General features: G+C 35.9%; 1 protein-coding gene across 1 annotated transcript in view; it reads right to left on the bottom strand.

Annotated features, from left to right (window-relative positions):
* LOC149786192 (polycomb protein SCMH1-like) overlaps window positions 1-17,826 on the bottom strand; it is a 59,475-nt gene that overhangs the window by 38,740 nt on the left and 2,909 nt on the right. The window contains exon 2 of the mRNA XM_089976548.1: window positions 4,043-4,146. Within this exon, the coding sequence (XP_089832674.1) occupies window positions 4,043-4,091 (49 nt within the window). The 5' untranslated portion in view covers window positions 4,092-4,146. The remainder of the gene's footprint in view (window positions 1-4,042; window positions 4,147-17,826) is intronic.

The raw sequence follows: 17,826 nt of genomic DNA, 5'->3' as shown, positions 1-17,826 counted from the left end.
TGGGCAAAAAGAATTTCTTGGAATATAAGATAATACCCTATCTTTCTTTTAATTGCTGAGAGTTGAAACCATCTCCAGTATTCTTCAGTGATTACATGATTTTGAAATTAGCTGCCGTGGTGCACCTACTGGATGTCAGTTTGGCACAATTTTCATTTAGAACAAAGTAGACATCATTAGAAATTTCTGGTAAAAACCCTATATCATAATGATCATACATTCTGGTGGAGTAGTGACAAAAATATTTAAAGACAGTCATCATGGCAGCCATATTAAAAAATGTATGACATTCACCATTTTCATTACAAACAAGTATGTATCGTAAGAAGCCTCTTGGTGAAAGGCCCATGTTGCTACAGTTATCCATTTTGGGTATAGTAGAGACAACAATATTTTCAAGATGCCACCATGCATCATGGTGGCCATATTGAGGATTAACAGATTTCATCAAGGTCCAACTAGACATCAAACTCCTTGATGAAAACACCATGTCAAAATATGAAGTGAAAACAAGATTTTAAAGACTGCCATATACTGGATATCAGATCAGCACCATTTCAGTTTAGGATCAATAAAATATTATTAAAAAATATCAGTGAAAACCCCATTAGCATTCATTCATGATATGCAGTGATGACAGTGTTTAAGCTGGTTACCGTGGCAGACATTAGACACCAGATTGCCACCATTTTCATTTAAAAATAACCAGACATCATAAGAAGTCTTCTGGTGAAGACAACATATCAATAAGACTTTCTTTTCATGAGAATTAGTGACAATAAGATTCACTAGATGATTACTGTGTGACATTAGATGATTAGTGTGCGACACTAGATGATTACTGTGACACTAGATGATTACTGTGTGACACTAGATAATTACTTGTGGCAACCATACTTTATGTCAGATTTTCACCATTTTCATTCAAACCAACTAGACATAATGTGATGTCTTTTAGCAAAAACCTCATGGTCATCCAATTTTGGAAAAAAGGCATGAACAAGATTTTCAAGATGGCCACTGTTTGGCAGTCATGTCAGGTGTCACAAAAGTGCCATTTTATTTATTACCAGCTAGACATCAAAAGAAGTCTTTTGATTAAAATCCCCCACGTTGATATGCCCATCCATGTACAAGGAGTACTGACGTTCTTAACATGGTCACTGTGTCAGCCATACAGGCTACCAGACCGGTGCCATTTTCATTTTGGACCAAACTGACATCTTAAGAAATTTTTCAATAAAAACCCTATGTTCATACTACCATTCATTCAGAAGGAGTAGCGATAACAAGGTTTTCAAGATGTCTGCTGTGACAACCATACTGGATGTCAGATTGGTACCATTTTCATTTAGAACCAACTGGACATCATGTTTTTTGGGAAAACCCAAGATATGACCATCCATAAAAGAAGAGTAGCAACAAGATTTACTGCATTAAAACAGTGTGGCAACCATACTGGTGGCACAATTTAGGAAAAACTAAAGCATAAGATAAACAATGTGATTGTTCATGTCAATCATGTAAATTTAGGAAGAGTAGTGATACCTTACTTTACCTATTAGACATATGAACAACAAAGTAGTGATACCTTACTTTACCTATTAGACATATGAACAACAAAGTAGTGATACCTTACTTTACCTAATAGACATATGAACAACAAAGTAGTGATACCTTACTTTACCTAATGGACATATGAACAACAAAGTAGTGATACCTTATTTTACCTAATGGACATATGAACAACAAAGTAGTGATACCTTACTTTACCTAATAGACATATGAACAACAACAAAAACCATCCCATAAACTCTTACAGTCTACGACTGTTTCCATTAGTGCTAATAAAACTGCAATGAAAAATTGTTACATGGATAAAAACTAACAGAATCTGATTATTTATACAACTAACTGCTTTATGCGCCATGTCAGAATAAAGAAAATTCAAACTAGGATAGACTCATACAAAACACTTCAATATAAAATGTTAGGTTTTACGATATCCTTTTATCTTTCTTACAACTCATTAATAATGATTCACTTGTATGAAATATTGTTACAGCCATGTTGTGAAGAAAGAAAAAAATTAGAGAATAGTTCCTAACATCTTTATAGTACACATAGTGGACGAACCATTCCACTTGTAAAGAATGTTTCCAAGTGTAACTCAATGACGTTACAGTACACAAAGTGAACCATTCCACTTGTAAAGAATGTGTCCAAGTGTAACTCAATGACATTACAGTACACAAAGTGAACCATTCCACTTGTAAAGAATGTGTCCAAGTGTAACTCAATGACGTTACAGCACACAAAGTGAACCATTCCATTTGTAAAGAATGTGTCCAAGTGTAACTCAATGACGTTACAGTACACAAAGTGAACCATTCCACTTGTAAAGAATGTGTCCAAGTGTAACTCAATGACGTTACAGCACACAAAGTGAACCATTCCATTTGTAAAGAATGTGTCCAAGTGTAACTCAATGACATTACAGCACACAAAGTGAACCATTCCACTTGTAAAGAATGTGTCCAAGTGTAACTCAATGACATTACAGCACACAAAGTGAACCATTCCACTTGTAAAGAATGTGTCCAAGTGTAACTCAATGACGTTACAGCACACAAAGTGAACCATTCCATTTGTAAAGAATGTGTCCAAGTGTAACTCAATGACGTTACAGTACACAAAGTGAACCATTCCATTTGTGCTGGTGATTTCTATTGCTGAGTGTAGTTCAGTGACATTATAGTACACAAAGTGGACTCACCATTCATCTTGTCCCATTCACATACTGATCTGTATATAGTACACAAAGTGAACTGACCATTCAATTTGTCTCATTCACATACTGATCTATATAGTATACAAAATGAACTGACCATTTTTTGTCCCATTCACATACTGATCTGTATATAGTACACGAAGTGAACTGACCATTCCATTTATCGTTGTGAATGGTGCTGCAGAGTGTAGCTCAGTGACATGTGCTGATGTGTCTATAGTACACAAGTGAACTGACCATTCCACTTGTGTTTGTGAAGGGTGTTGTAGATTGTAGTTAAGTGACATATGTTGAGGTGCTTATAGTACACAAGTGAACTGATCATTCCACTTGGGGTTGTGAAGGATGTTGTAGATTGTAGTTAAGTGACATATGTTGAGGTGTCTATAGTACACAAGTGAACTGACCATTCCACTTGTGTTTGTGAAGGGTGTTGTAGATTGTAGTTAAGTGACATATGTTGAGGTGCTTATAGTACACAAGTGAACTGATCATTCCACTTGGGGTTGTGAAGGATGTTGCAGAGTAGTTCAGTGACATGTGCTAATGTGTCTATAGTACACAAATGAACTGACCAATCCATTTGTACTTGTGAAGGGTGTTGTAGATTGTAGTTAAGGGACATATATTGATGTGTCTATAGTACATAAGTGAACTGACCATTCCACTTGCGCTTGTGAAGGGAGACATTTACTTGTGACCTTTTGATCACAAAATCAACAGGCTTCTTCTTACTCCATGTGCAAGACATCCACAAAATTCTGTGAGGGTAGATGGTGAAAAACTAAAAACTCATTATGTGGAAACAAAAAGGTAACTTGGATGGACTGATACAAGCAGGAATGGACATCATAATGGTCTGCTCCAGCCATTTAGTAGGTGTCTAAAAATGATTACACAAATAGATATTGTAAAATCAAAATGATTACACAAATACATATTATGTTATCAATATGATTACATATACATCTTGTGTCATCATAATAATATAGTTCCTAACAGAACATTAGGCCTACATGTGAATGACACACTGACAACACAATCAATGCATTACAAGAGCATATGTGGAACTTGTATACATGCCTGAAAAGAAAGAAAAAAATTCCCAAGAACTCTCAATGTATCATACTTCACACACTTATGGCAATCTAAGTTCATAATGATTTCTTTCATCAGATCATTACAGCAATGAAAGATACAAGAAGATAACAAAAAATTGGTAAAACATGGATAAATAGTGATGTATAATACCTGATGCCTCATACTGAAACAGGGGTCCTTTAGCTGTTGTAGAGTTCATGATGCCTGAATTGTGAGACACTTCAAACTTTATTAATGTTACTTTTCAGCATTTCCTGAAATAAAAAAATAACAATGAAGAATCAAGAAAGACTTAATAAAAATTATAGGTAAACTAAAAGATATAAAGAAATTAAAAAACACACACAGTACCAACTGAAAATATTTGAAATTGCAATTATGTATGGTGAATAAAAATACCACTTTCCATCAATGTGAGATTTATAAAAAATCATTGTATTGTCCACTCTCCCTTCAATGGCAAGTTGTTTCCAGCAAGGCCACTTTGGTCTCCAGAATAGCTGCATATCACAATACTTGTCAAAAGCAGCAACTTTAAGTACACAAATCCCTCCATGTGATTTGTATGATTGCTCAAGGCAGAAATGAATCAGATTCATCCCTCTAGTTACCCATAGCGCACTGACATTATGTACCCTTTCACAAGTGTCCCAACCAAAAATCCATATTTTGTTGATCCACATCTAGGTGTGCAGAACGATAATTTCATTAAGTATTTCTACCACTCTGATGAACATGGGTCTAAAAATCCATGTAGGAGAGTAAAGAGAACACGTCTGATTGGTCCATGTGACAAACTGGCATATGACAGCAATACTAAATTACTGTACCATGCTGATGTCGGCAGGGCATGCAAAGGGTATCCAGCACAAACTGGTGAAAAATAAATTGTTGAATGTGTGGGATTTTCTTTTACATACAAATATGGCTTACATACTAAATTCATATCTACAAGTCAATCTACATTGAACTGGGAAATTTTGGGATGGTTGGCAGTGCTCTTTAGGTATTAACATTGGGAAGGTATTCTTGAACAATTTAGAGATATTCACAGGATTTGACACCAACTCCAATAACAAGGGGAGATCACTATGCCTAATCACCAACTAGGTGGGCAGATCACTTTTAGCTTCTTCAATTCATGAGCCACATTGATAAAGCCCGTTCTTAATATCTGGCACAATTTTTTTTTTAATGTAGACTGGTCCGCTACATGTGCATGTATCAAAATAAAATGAATCTATGATGTGGTTTCAGATTCAAGAAACCTGTCTGTTTTCTTGGAACTGTTTCATGTACAGATACTATAAATAGAAAATAAGGAAATTAGGTCTGACAATAAATAATAACATTTAGACTGGTCCGCTACATGTGCATGTATCAAAATAAAATGAATCTGTGATGCGGTTTCACATTCAAGGAACCAGTCTGTTTTCTTGGAACTGTTTCATGTACAGATACTATAAATAGAAAATAAGGAAATTAGGTCTAACGCTAAATAATAACAGTCCCATGGTACAAGCCTCGAATTGTAATCATTATTCTGTGTCTCACTTGCTCCTGATGTCTTTGATCTGAACTCGTTTTCTTTTTTTTTTATAAATAATTTTTAACTGGTACCTGGTTACACATTTTATTAAACAGGATATTATCAAAGGGCGGGTACCCAAGAACCTGGGTACTCCTTGACATCTTTAGTTGTAGTTGTAGACCATATGATCCCTTGTGTGCGAACATTGCCCATTCTTTATGATGTGATGGGTTACAGAATGTTTGATCCAAGTAACCAGTCCTGATGTGCGAGAAGACAGTTTTGGCTGTTTCCTTAGCTCTTTCCTTTGCTGTTGAGCAAAAGATAGAGAGTTGAACCCTGTGGTGGCAAGATCAATAGGAATCACCAATAATGATAAGTCATGTGGTGGGGGCCTATAAGTATTCTGATTGAGGAAGCAACTGAAAGTCTCTTCAGTTGATACTTTTCACTTATGTTAGAAAAGAGACCCAGCAGGTCATGTAGAGAAATGAGAACAGAAGTCAGATAGGATTGGGTGGGAGACTTCAGTTCAAGCTTGCAAGGCAGAGTTCATTCATCTAAGTAGGATCTAACAATGAAGAGGGAAGTAGAACGCTAGTATTGTCTTTTATAGATTTAAAGTAGTGAAGTCAACACCTCCTCCACTACCTGTGAGGTTGGAGAAGAATGTCAATGATAGTGGCCCACTACATTTGCAGCACTGTCGAGTCATTGTTGTTGTTGTGGGGTTTAACGCCATTTTTCAGCACACGATAGGCTATGCACAGCGGCCAGTATTAATGGTGGAGGAAGAACCAGGGAAAACCCCGGGAAGAACCACCGGCCCACGAGAAGCAACTGGCAAGCTTTCTCACATACCCACATTCGCCGAATCCTAGACTCGAACCCATGCAGACAGAGGTGAGATGGCAATGATCCGTAACGGAGAGCGCTTTAGACCACTCGGCCACTGTCAAGTCAGATCCCATCACTCCTAATATGTCATTAAGTAGAGTCTCTTGTGTGGCAGAGGTTTGAGGGTAAGTGAAGAGACATCTCTTGAAAATTGAGGCCCCAGGATGGACATCATATGCCGGAAGTGCTTTGTGGTACTTTGCAGGTAAGATTGATCCATAAATTGTGTCTTCCACAAGAAGTGCCTAGCAGCACTATGCAGTAGGACTGATCAAATGTGAACGGTGGAGCTGGACAAGTTTGTTTTCTGATGGCTGATACTGTATGATTGACTGTGGTAATGGCCCATTGTGATCAGAGTTATATGGCCAAGTCTGCTTGTGAAGGAACATGGTCATTTTGGCTGGCATGATGCCTAGTTCTTGATGATGGGACAGGGTACAGGACACCGATCCATGTTTTTGTTCCTTATTTCTGATATATGATATATAACTAACTTATGCTTGCTGCTGCCCTCTATCTCACTGTCCAGAAAAGACATAGTTTCAACCCTTGCATGCAAGTAGATGCTTCGTCCCCAAGCTAAGAATGTCTTCTGTCCATAATACGCAAGTCCAATGTGTATTCAAAGGAGAAACCACACATGTTGAGTGGTTATCAGACTGGTCTTGCACATGGTCAAAATTCTTCAAGACAAAATAGAGCAGACCCTATATACATTTAGCATAAAAAGCATCAAGGTTTTTTTGTAAGAATCTGTATAAGGTTTTCCACAAAAATAAATACCTGAAGAGAGGTGTTCTTGACCTGTACATGTAGAGAATTATGGCCTCAGTATCAATATGTAGAAAGTGGATGCTAAGAAATCAATTCTAGTCACAAATAGCCTGTAGGCATGTGAATTTTGAAAGCCAGTAAATGTAGAATCACTTAAGCATTACTAAGTACGTACATGTACTAACTGGTAGGCAAATAGTCAATTCTAGTAACAGTTAACCCATAGGAAACCCAATTGTTGATTGCCTATACAAATAAAAATCCCTCAGGTGTTGCTTAAAGTAACATGCATCAGCTGGCTAATACTGAGTAAACCATTTACAGAAAACATACCAGTTTTTATCTCACCAGAGCAGAAACTATACAGTAATATAAAAAAAAAGTTTTCTATATTACACACAAAAACCTGCACATAGAAAAGGAAGCACATGTATTAACATTTATGACATAGGTGCTACAATATCCATTATGAGACAATTATTTTACCTGTAGAAGGCCCAATGGTGCTCTATACAGGTAAAATCAATAAAGTGTCACAAATATGACTATGAATTAGTGCTAGCAGACAGTCTAATGAAGGTAATGAAACATCAATATAATATTAATTCAGAATACTACCTGTAGGAAGGCTCAATGTTGGCCTGTACAGGTAAACTCAGTGAAGCTTGATACACAGATGCAAAGATTGCATTGTATAGAAAACTTACCTGTATGTATCCATTTGTAGCGGAAATCATACATATATCAAGAGTCTTCTATAGTCCACTAGACTTGCATGCACACATAAATTAGAACTATAGCCACAGCTATTGTGAAGTCACATAAGCTACCCGTGCAAGCACAAAAACACTATTACGTGATGTCAAAGTAATAATTATAAAGGCAGAACTTTGCTGTCATAGGAAGAAAGAAAAGTTGGAAACATGGATGGAGTTTAATTCCTTTTTGAAGTGAAGACTCCTCCAACTTGTAAGTGTACAACTTCCAGAAAGCTGACAGAGAACTCCTAGGTCCCTTTTGATAAGAGTGTGCTGCTTGGCAAAGTGTTAGTAGTAACCAAGATATTCAAGGAGATTACTCCGACTGACCGCCACCTAGGTGGGCAGATACTTTTTTAGCTTCCTTTAGCTAAATGTTTGTCTGGGAGGGCTGGATTTATTTTGTTGTAGTAGTTCTCCAAAGGTATAATGATTGGGTAGCATATTAAAAGAATGTGATATTCAGAATGAGGAAATACGGCTTAGAATGGAAGTCAAAGTTCTTTTCCTACTTAACAATTATTGTCTTAATAAGGGATCCTGATATTCCAATGTTTCTTCCTGGACATATTTTCCTAAAAACTAATGTAGCAGCTATATAATCTGCTAATATTACATCAAAACATTTGCTGGAGATGTAGTAAGTTCTGACAAAATAGAAAACATTCATTTAATTAAATTTTAACTGTACAGGAATATGTCACTTTTTTCCATATTTGCTGCTGCTTTAATGTTAGTATTATCCTTCCACGATTCCTCCCAAACAAATCATTTATAAAATAATTTTTTCTTCAGAAAGCTATACTGTAAAAGTTTTCCCCAAGAAGATGAATTTATTCCAAGCCAATTTCTTAATAAATAAATTATTAACTGTCAAAGAGCTGACTTAGTACCTAGAAAATAGATAATATTTAAGTAACTGGCAATTCTGGTAGAGTTTAATTTACAGGAGGATTTCAAGGGTTTAAGATAAATAAGTAAATGAAAAAAACTGGAACCAAAACCTTAAGACAAATTTTTTATAAATGTGACACTGACTAATGAGCAAGCATGTCAAAGAATTCATTTTCTTAGCTTTTTAATGATTCAGCCCAAATATTAAAAAATCCATCATGAAGTATAGGAAATAGAACATAATGAAACACGAAACATGACCAAAAACAAATTTTCTACTACTGCAGCATTTAAATTAGATCACTGCCAAAAATTCACCTATAAAGCTCAACGAAACAGGTGAAATTGTAAAACAAATGATTACTCAGTGGACGACTGCTACAGAAAGGAATCAGTTTATTTCAACTTGTATCCTGTACGAGTAGGATGAAAAGAATTTTTTTGATAGTGACCCATTACTGAGATTACGCTCATTTGCAATAACAAATCACGTACAACAATTTTCATAAATCAAATTTTAGCAAATTATTGTTGTTGTTGTTGTTGTAGTGTTCAATGCCATTTTTCAGCACAAGACAGGCTACACATTGGTGGCCAGTATAACTGGTGGAGGAAGAACCATGGAAAACCCCGGAAACAACCATCAACCCACGAGAAGCTACTGGCAGGCTTTCTCACATACCCACGTTAGCTGGGCCTGAGACTCAAACCCATGCAGAGGTGAAATGGCAGTGATCCGTAATGGTGAGCATTTTAGACCACTCGGGGCCCCTTTAGTAAATGAAATTAATGAACTCCTTGAATATTTTTTAAAAGATTAATGTTTTATTTTATATTATTTAACTCAAAGGTTTAGAAGACTTTTAAGCAAATGTTTTTTTCTTCTAAATTTGAACTAACTACTTTCAAATCTCCCTATTGTCCCACCATTTATTTCTTTCCAGGAGTGTGAAATGAGTCACTTCACCCACCATGTCAAGACTCAGACGAGTTTTAATAAAAGGATAAGAAATGTACTAAGTATACACATGCAGACACATAAATATATATGGATATTTTTCAGACAATGAATATAAGCACTGATTCCTGCTTACACTAATAACACAGGGAAAAAATGTAATTGTGTAAGAGTTTATTTAACACATTGATATTGGTTATCTCATTTACATTTGCATGTGAAATTATGTTTATAAATATGGCAGCATTCAAGACTGGTACTGGGCACATAACCATGAGAAAGTTACTTTACTGGATGAGTTTGGTTTTATACTGGACAAATTTGTTGTTGTTGTTGTTGTTGTAGGGTTTAACGCCATTTTTCAGCACACAATAGGCTATACATGGTGGCCAGTATTAATGGTGGAGGAAGAACCCAGGAAAACCCTGGAAAGAACCATCAACCCATGAAAAGCTACTAGCATGCTTTCTCACATACCCACATTGGCCGAATCCAAGACTCGAACCCACGCAGACAGAGGTGAGATGGCAGTGATCCGTAATGGAGAGCGCTTTGGACCACTCGGCCACTCTGCCCCCCCCCCCGACAAATTTATACTGTTTAAAGATTGTGTGAAGTGGACTACCTCCAGCCTCAATATTTTGTCACCAATTTAAAAAACAATGTTGCCATTTTCATAATACACTACTGTTTATCTCAACATCCTTAGAACCAAGGTAATATTGTCGACATAAGCGGATATCTAGATAAGGATTTGTGTGTGTGTGAAAATAAATTGAAATTTCGCATGCAAGTGAAATTTTTATGAGATAACCTGTCCTCAGAGACTAGGATATACACAGAAAAAAAGTACATTTTTGATTAAATGAAGGCAAACAGTCTGAAATACACTTGTATATTGACAACTTACATTTGTGTAGTACACTCCATAACGTGTTGATCTCAAATGGGTAACAATTTAATACTGAATTTATGAAACGAGTTAAATAATTTCCAGCTTTTGCTGTGCATAAACCATAGCCCCAAACAAAGTTGAGTAAAAGTAGATTGTACATTTGTACAAACTATAAATCAAAGAAAAAGCTTCCATCCAAATAAACAGAACATTTTATAACAACAAAATCATTTTTCAAAACAGAATGATTAATGCGATGTGATGCCACATTGTATGGTAAACATTAGGCCTAGAGTGAATGTTTACCCTAAAATGTCACTTGCAGAACTAAACGTTACATTGTTGTGATTTTTATGTGAAATAGGATTACTGGATGCAGAAATTCCCACATTTACTGCAACGCATTTGTTACCAGATATTTACAGTATTTGACTGGAACAGACTCTACAGAAGACATAAACCAATTCCTTTTTGAGTTGGATTTGCATCCCATACATACTACGCAAAGATGCTGTGCTTGGATAAAGTTCTGTCAGTCAGGAGACCCATATATGTCCAAATTCTTCTGTGAACAGGGGTGAGTCTATTTACTCTGTAAGTTAACATTTAAATCACGCTTGTATATACGGCAGATTCTATATCTATGTAACAGATATACCGCTCCCTCTCCCCCCCACCGCCATCAAATAGCAATACCCTTAGTTTAACTTCTTATTGTTGTTCTTGTCTTCTAGTTTTACACCATGTAACTTATTATAATATTGTTATACATGACATAACAAACCCTTGTGGGGGTAACATATCCATATTCAGACAGCGGAGGTAATTTTTCCTCAATTTCTTTTTGCAAGTCAAGTTCAAAAATGGCCACCAAAAATGTTCATTCAAAACCAAACATTCAAGAAGGTAGGTTAAAAACGTTTAACCACGATTCCAGCCAATCAGTAAAGAGGATACTGCACAATAATTTCATGGCCTTATTTGGACCAATCAGAATCACATAAAGTGATATTGTAACATGTGGTAATATAAAAAATACGAAACTGCACATACTATAGGAAAACTATACCTACTACGTGATATGAAGGGTCCATTAATTTTAGTGTTAGAAAATTCATGTATCAGTCGAATCCTGTTTGAAAACACAACTAAAACATATATACAAAAAATGGTAGTCCTCGTCTGATCTACATCCCACTGTCAATCAACAAACACCTTTCATGAAACAATTCACTCTGATATTTATTATCCTAGTAGCACGTGGCTGTATAGTTGTTTATATGCTACTTACATGTACTTAAATAGGCTGAGATTTTGGTCAGCCAGAGACAAATACCATAAGGCAGAGGCTACCAAGAGGATGAGGCTTATTCATAGGGAAATGAAAATGTGAACAAATTGAAAAGTTTAACACTCTTGCATGATGTCCCACCTTCTTTTAACTCGATGGTCAGATATCTATTGTTTCAGAATATTGAAATTTTAATTTGGATTTTGCGCCACCATTGGTAGTGAGTGTAAGCATGAACTTTTTTGTTGTAAACAGGAAACTTTCATGGCACAAGAAATATGTTCCAATCATTATGAAAAAATGAAAAACAATGCTTTTATTTAAGTTTGTTGCCTACTCACTTTGATCAAAGGTCTTCGGCTTGCTTTGATGAAGGTTCATGTATTACTGAAGGCACCACTAAAGTCTCTCTTTGAAGGACCAGACAAGTAAAAAATAACAAAATACTAACAGAACTTTTTTCATTTGCTTAGTATATATAATAACAATAATAATGAGGACTTTGTATAGCGCCTAATCTTTAGAAGCTCTAAGCGCTTTACAACATTAGACAACACCTATAAGATAAGAAACATAATAATATTATTACAAAAACAAACAACATGAAATTAGATAAACATTAAAAAATAAAAAACATGCTGAGAATATTTCAGGTAGGAAACATTATTATCTTTAAGTTTGTTCTTGCAGTCGAAATAAGTGAGTTTTGAGAGCCCTCTTGAATGTGATCACTCTGTCTTTGTGTCTAAGTTCAGTGGGCAATTCATTCCACGTTGCTGGGCCCTGGTATGCAAAAGAACACTGTCCATATAACTGTTTTCATAGTGGGAATAATAGTATACGATTGTCAGAAGAGGAGCGTAAGTATCTTGCTGGTGTGTACACATGGGTGAGGTCAGATAGGTATGTTGGACTAGAGTCCAACAGTGAAATGTAGCACAGAGAACAAATTTTGTGTTTGATTCTGGATTGAATGGATAGCCAGTGTAGGGTACAGAGCAGCGGGGAGGTGTGCTCTGATCGTGGTACTCTAAGTATGATCCGAGCAGCTGTGTTTTGAACTTTTTGAAGTTTCTGGAGTAGATATTGAGATGAACCAGACAGAATTGAGTTACAATAGTCCAGTCTTGAAAGTACTAATGAACACACAAGTGTTTTAGTGGCATCAACTGAAAGATATTTGCGAACTGAGCTGATGCGTCTCAGCTCAAGATATGCAGCCTTGCATATGTTCATGACATGTTGGTGCAATGTGAGAGTACTGTCCAGAGTAACACCTAGGTTTCGTACTGATTGTGTGAATTTAATGTTGGCGTTGCCGATATTTATTGTTTGAGGTAAAGGATGTGAATGAGAAAGTCTTTGTGTTGTGAACAGAATGGCCTCAGTTTTATCATTCATCTGCAGCTTGTTACAAGTCATCCATGATTTCACATCAGAAATGCACCTCTCTACACCTTGGATGGTAGCATCAACTTCAGCTGGGTGGCTAGATTTGTATATTTGGGCGTCATCAGCGTACAATTGGTGAGACACTGGATGATGATCTATGACACTTGAGAGCGACTGAGTGTATAGAGTGAAGAGAACACGTTCAAGAACAGACCCCTGTGGAACACCACAACATAGATCAACTGGGCTGGAGTGTATTCCATTTGCAGATACAATTTGTGTCCTGTTGACCAAGTAGGACTTGAACCACAGTAAGGCTGTATTATGAATGCCAAATACATGCTGGAGACAGTGAAGTAATATATCATGGTCTATTGTGTCAAATGCTGCAGACAAATTGAGGGTGAGGACTGTAATCTTTCCGCTATCCAACGCAGAGAGAATGTCATTAACTACTTTTAGAAGAGTAGTTTCATGACTGTGGCAAGGGCAATATGCAGACTGTACATTGCTAAAAAGACTATTTGAATTTAGATGCGATACAAGCTGGGATAGAACAACCTTTTCTAAGATTTTTTAAATGAATGGGAGATTAGAAACTGGGTGGTAGTTCTTTAAATCATTATGGTCTAGTGTTGGTTTCTTCAGCAGAGGCTTTACAATGGCAGTTTTGAAAAATGATGGGAATTCCCCGGATGAGAGAGGGGTATTAATAACATCAGTTAATGAAGGCAATACTGGATCTAAGTACTCAAGCAGCAGTGATGTTGGAATTGGATCAAGTTTACAAAACTTTTGGTGCACTCTTCATTAAGATTGTACGTACGAAATCCACAGAGACCGGTTCAAATGCTGCAAATGGTTGCCGCTCAAATTCTGTATCCCAACTGTATGGTGACGACGAGTCAATTGAAATTGTGATGTCAAGCTTATCTCTAATGGTTTGTACTTTGTTACGGAAGAAATCTGCAAACATGTCCGGAAGGTCGACTGGAGAGAAGGTAGTTGGAAGTGGTGTTGATTTATTCCTTGACATTAGCTTGTTAGTAATCTATACAGAACAATCAATGTTTCAAAGGAATCAGTTTTCTCTTAAGTTTTAGCAAAACTTTTTTTCTGGAACATTTTTCAAGAAGAAATAAACTGCCATCATCAGGTAGATTTAGTCCTTCCTATTCACACCTTCAGAGCTGGTCAATTGTAGCTAGTCAGGTAGCATGACTATTCGAGTTATATTGCAGCACAGAATACCAAGGTCAGACATCAACATAAGCAGATTATGATATGACAATGCCATTTTAGGGTGGTTTGTCAATATGAACAAAGGATTTGTTTATGTAACAATAGATTCAAGTGCTATTTTATAGCCAAGTTTGTGACTTCCTGTCATGGTGCCTTTGAATTTCTCAACTCCAAACCCAAGACTGTATGTACAATTTTTAACAGCCAAAAAATTGCCAGATGGTATATTTTATTGTCAATAAGGAAAAAAGATTGCAATTTGCGACATTGGTGAAGCCCATTGTGATCCCCGTTACTGTAACAGCCATGAAAAAACATGGACCCCCCCAAAAAACTTTCTTATTTCTCATTAGCTTCTGACCCACTTAAAAAATATGAAGAGAGAGAGAGAGAGATGCATATTTATACATGTAGACAAGTGAGAATCCCAAAGTGGTTAGAGTATGATATTGTCCATCTCATTTCGACACCACTTTGGTTTTCATTGAGTGGCCTAACTCCCAGTTCTGAAGATTTGTTGTTTGGGGTCATTATGTTGTTGTTGTTGTTGGGTTTAACACCATTTCTCAGTGCAAGATAAGCTATACATGGCAGCCAGTGTAACTGGTGGAGGAAGAACCCAGTAAAATCCCAGTCAGAACAACAGGATGCTACAGACGGCTTTCTCACATACCCACATTGGCAGAGCCAGACCCCCATGACAGAGGTGATATGGTAGTAATTGGTAAAAATGACTGCCTCTGACACCTGGGGTCCCCCAGTTCTAGAGAGAATGCATCCATCAAGGACAGTTACCACCTCATTTCTAAACACCTATAAAAAACTATTTAGATGGACATAAAATTGTTACACAGCCTGAAAAAGCCTATTTCACTAATTCTCCCAATTCCAATCAGGAAATCCTCCTAAAAGTTCTTACTATTTTTGATGGGGTTAATCAACTTCCAAGCATAACAGACATCCAGACAAATAATCATTATGCAATACAATGTGACTTGCTGTAGCAATGGGAAACATTTTCCAGACCTACAAAATCTATCAACATGTAATGTTTTCAGCATAACTTAAGTATGCAAAATTCAAATATAAAGTTCTCTTTGATATCTTTTGAAACAAATATAAACATTCAAACATCTGCACATCCATGACTTTAAAATTGGCCTTTTATTACTTTTTCAAATCCCTGACCTCAAGAAATTTTAAGATAAATTTGTTTATTTCTTATGTACGGTAAAATAGAAATGTTTTGTGAACATTCAGCTTCATGAATATATAGATTTTTCTGTGTTCTAGGTACTTCTAAAGCCTTTCTGTGCATTTTTACAATATTTTTTGCATGAAATGTTATTCTTAAGACATATACAAACTGAAATTATGTTTCTGCTAAAACCAATAATGCATATTCATTACAATGCTCTTGTACATTGATACAAATAAACAATTTAGTAAATAAAAATTGCATGTGGTAATTTGGATATGATCAGATATTTGAATATTTTCATTACTTTAAAATAAAATCGATGACCCCCCCCAACTCTTTTTGAATATTTCCAGACATCTACTTTAGTTTATCAAGTTTCTCTTCTCATTCAGGGTAGTCACTAATTTTTCATTACAGGAAGTCAGGACTACTAGAATATTATTTAAGCCCCATATTTGCAACATTTTCTGTATAATTGTGACTATATTTCAAACGACATTACAGTTGATGAATAAGCAAGTAGAAGCAAATGTAAAATGTGGAATCAGTGAAGTAACTGGCATAGAGTTGACTCTCAAGTGTAAAATGTGGAATCAGTGAAGTAACTGGCATCGAGTTGATTCTCAAGTGTAAAATGTGGAATCAGTGAAGTAACTGGCATAGAGTTGATTCTCAAAATTTATTGGAATTTTAAAACAGAGGACCATTAAACTAAAGATTGATTTTCTACTTTCTTCTTGTTCACAAGATCTTGATTTGTTTTCTTTGAAGATTTCTTCAAACTGGTTTAACTTTCACCTGTTATTTGCTTATGTTCATTTTAATACCACTTTCTTTAATCTATTATGCAAAGTTAATACGCAGTTTAATTCATTTGTAGCTATATTTTCACACTCTCCCATTTGTTAGTGCCTCTCTACCGATTTTAAAAATGAAAAGCATCAATAATACAATAATGTACAAAACAGTCATTTCATTCATCAATTTATAATTTCTAACCTGAATGTTGCCAGAAGTTCCCTAACACTGTGTTTCAAAACCAAATGGAAGCTCTATGTAAACAAACCGATAGACTGCTTACAGTCCTTTTCTGGTTTTAAGAACAGTCCATTTCAGTAAGATCTGTGTTTTATACATCCAAAATTTTGAAAGTCAAATTTTAATATTTCTCAAATAAACAAAAAAAAAAAAAGGAGGAACTCTTTAAATTTGTGTTAGAAGAAATGCAACTACAAAATTTAAGAAATTATTGAGATTATCAAAGACGGTGAACTATGTCACATCTGTTGTTTGAAAACATACTCACCCATGCAAATATGACGACTCTGTTACTAAACAAATGCCAAAATGATCTGAAACACAAACAACTTGATAGTTTGGGACACTCTGGCATCAATAAGGTTAGAAATAATAAAGTGACGAATGAAATGACTATGTTTTGTGCATTTTTAACATCCTTTATGCTTTTTGTTTTCAACGTTGGCAGGGGGTATAAATGGGAGGGTGTGTGAACGCTACAATGGCAATTGGTGTAAAACCCTCGATAATCAGATTCATTTTGCTACCACAGTGCTAAAAAAATCTGACTGCCAAATGCCTGGGGCCCCTCTAATTTTAGATCAGGTCCACCCTGTATTCTAAGGGAGGTGCCCGTTGGGCTTGTCTAAAAACCATTCTAATTTGCCTGGAATATTTTTTTTTGTGCTAATGAAATGTGTAAATGTATTTTCAAGATGCTGACATACCTGCAATAAAACGGTGTAATTTAAATCAGATCATTATTGTTCTATGTGAAAATTAGATCTGATTTTAATCAAATTGAAGCAAGGCATCTCATGCTAAAAATATGATTTTGTACTTCCAACCCCCCCCAACAATGTCGTGTTTCAGCATTCTTCAAAAATAGAAAGAAAAGAAAAAAATTACTTTCAGTATATGCCTGTTATCTCTAGCATGTATAAACAGTAAACAGTCATGATTGGAGCTGATGTAAAACTATCCCTGGGCAGTTTAAACAGCGGTGATTAAAGGCGAAGAGATCAGGTATAAAGCACCATTTCAAATATTACAAAAGCTATTACATATTCAGGGGTCAAGC

Source organism: Sinohyriopsis cumingii, chromosome 12, assembly GCF_028554795.1.
Source record: "Sinohyriopsis cumingii isolate HCF-2022 chromosome 12, ASM2855479v2, whole genome shotgun sequence".
Taxonomy (NCBI): domain Eukaryota; kingdom Metazoa; phylum Mollusca; class Bivalvia; order Unionida; family Unionidae; genus Sinohyriopsis; species Sinohyriopsis cumingii.
Note: the sequence above shows the minus strand (reverse complement) of the source record. Positions and strands in the feature narration are given on the sequence as shown.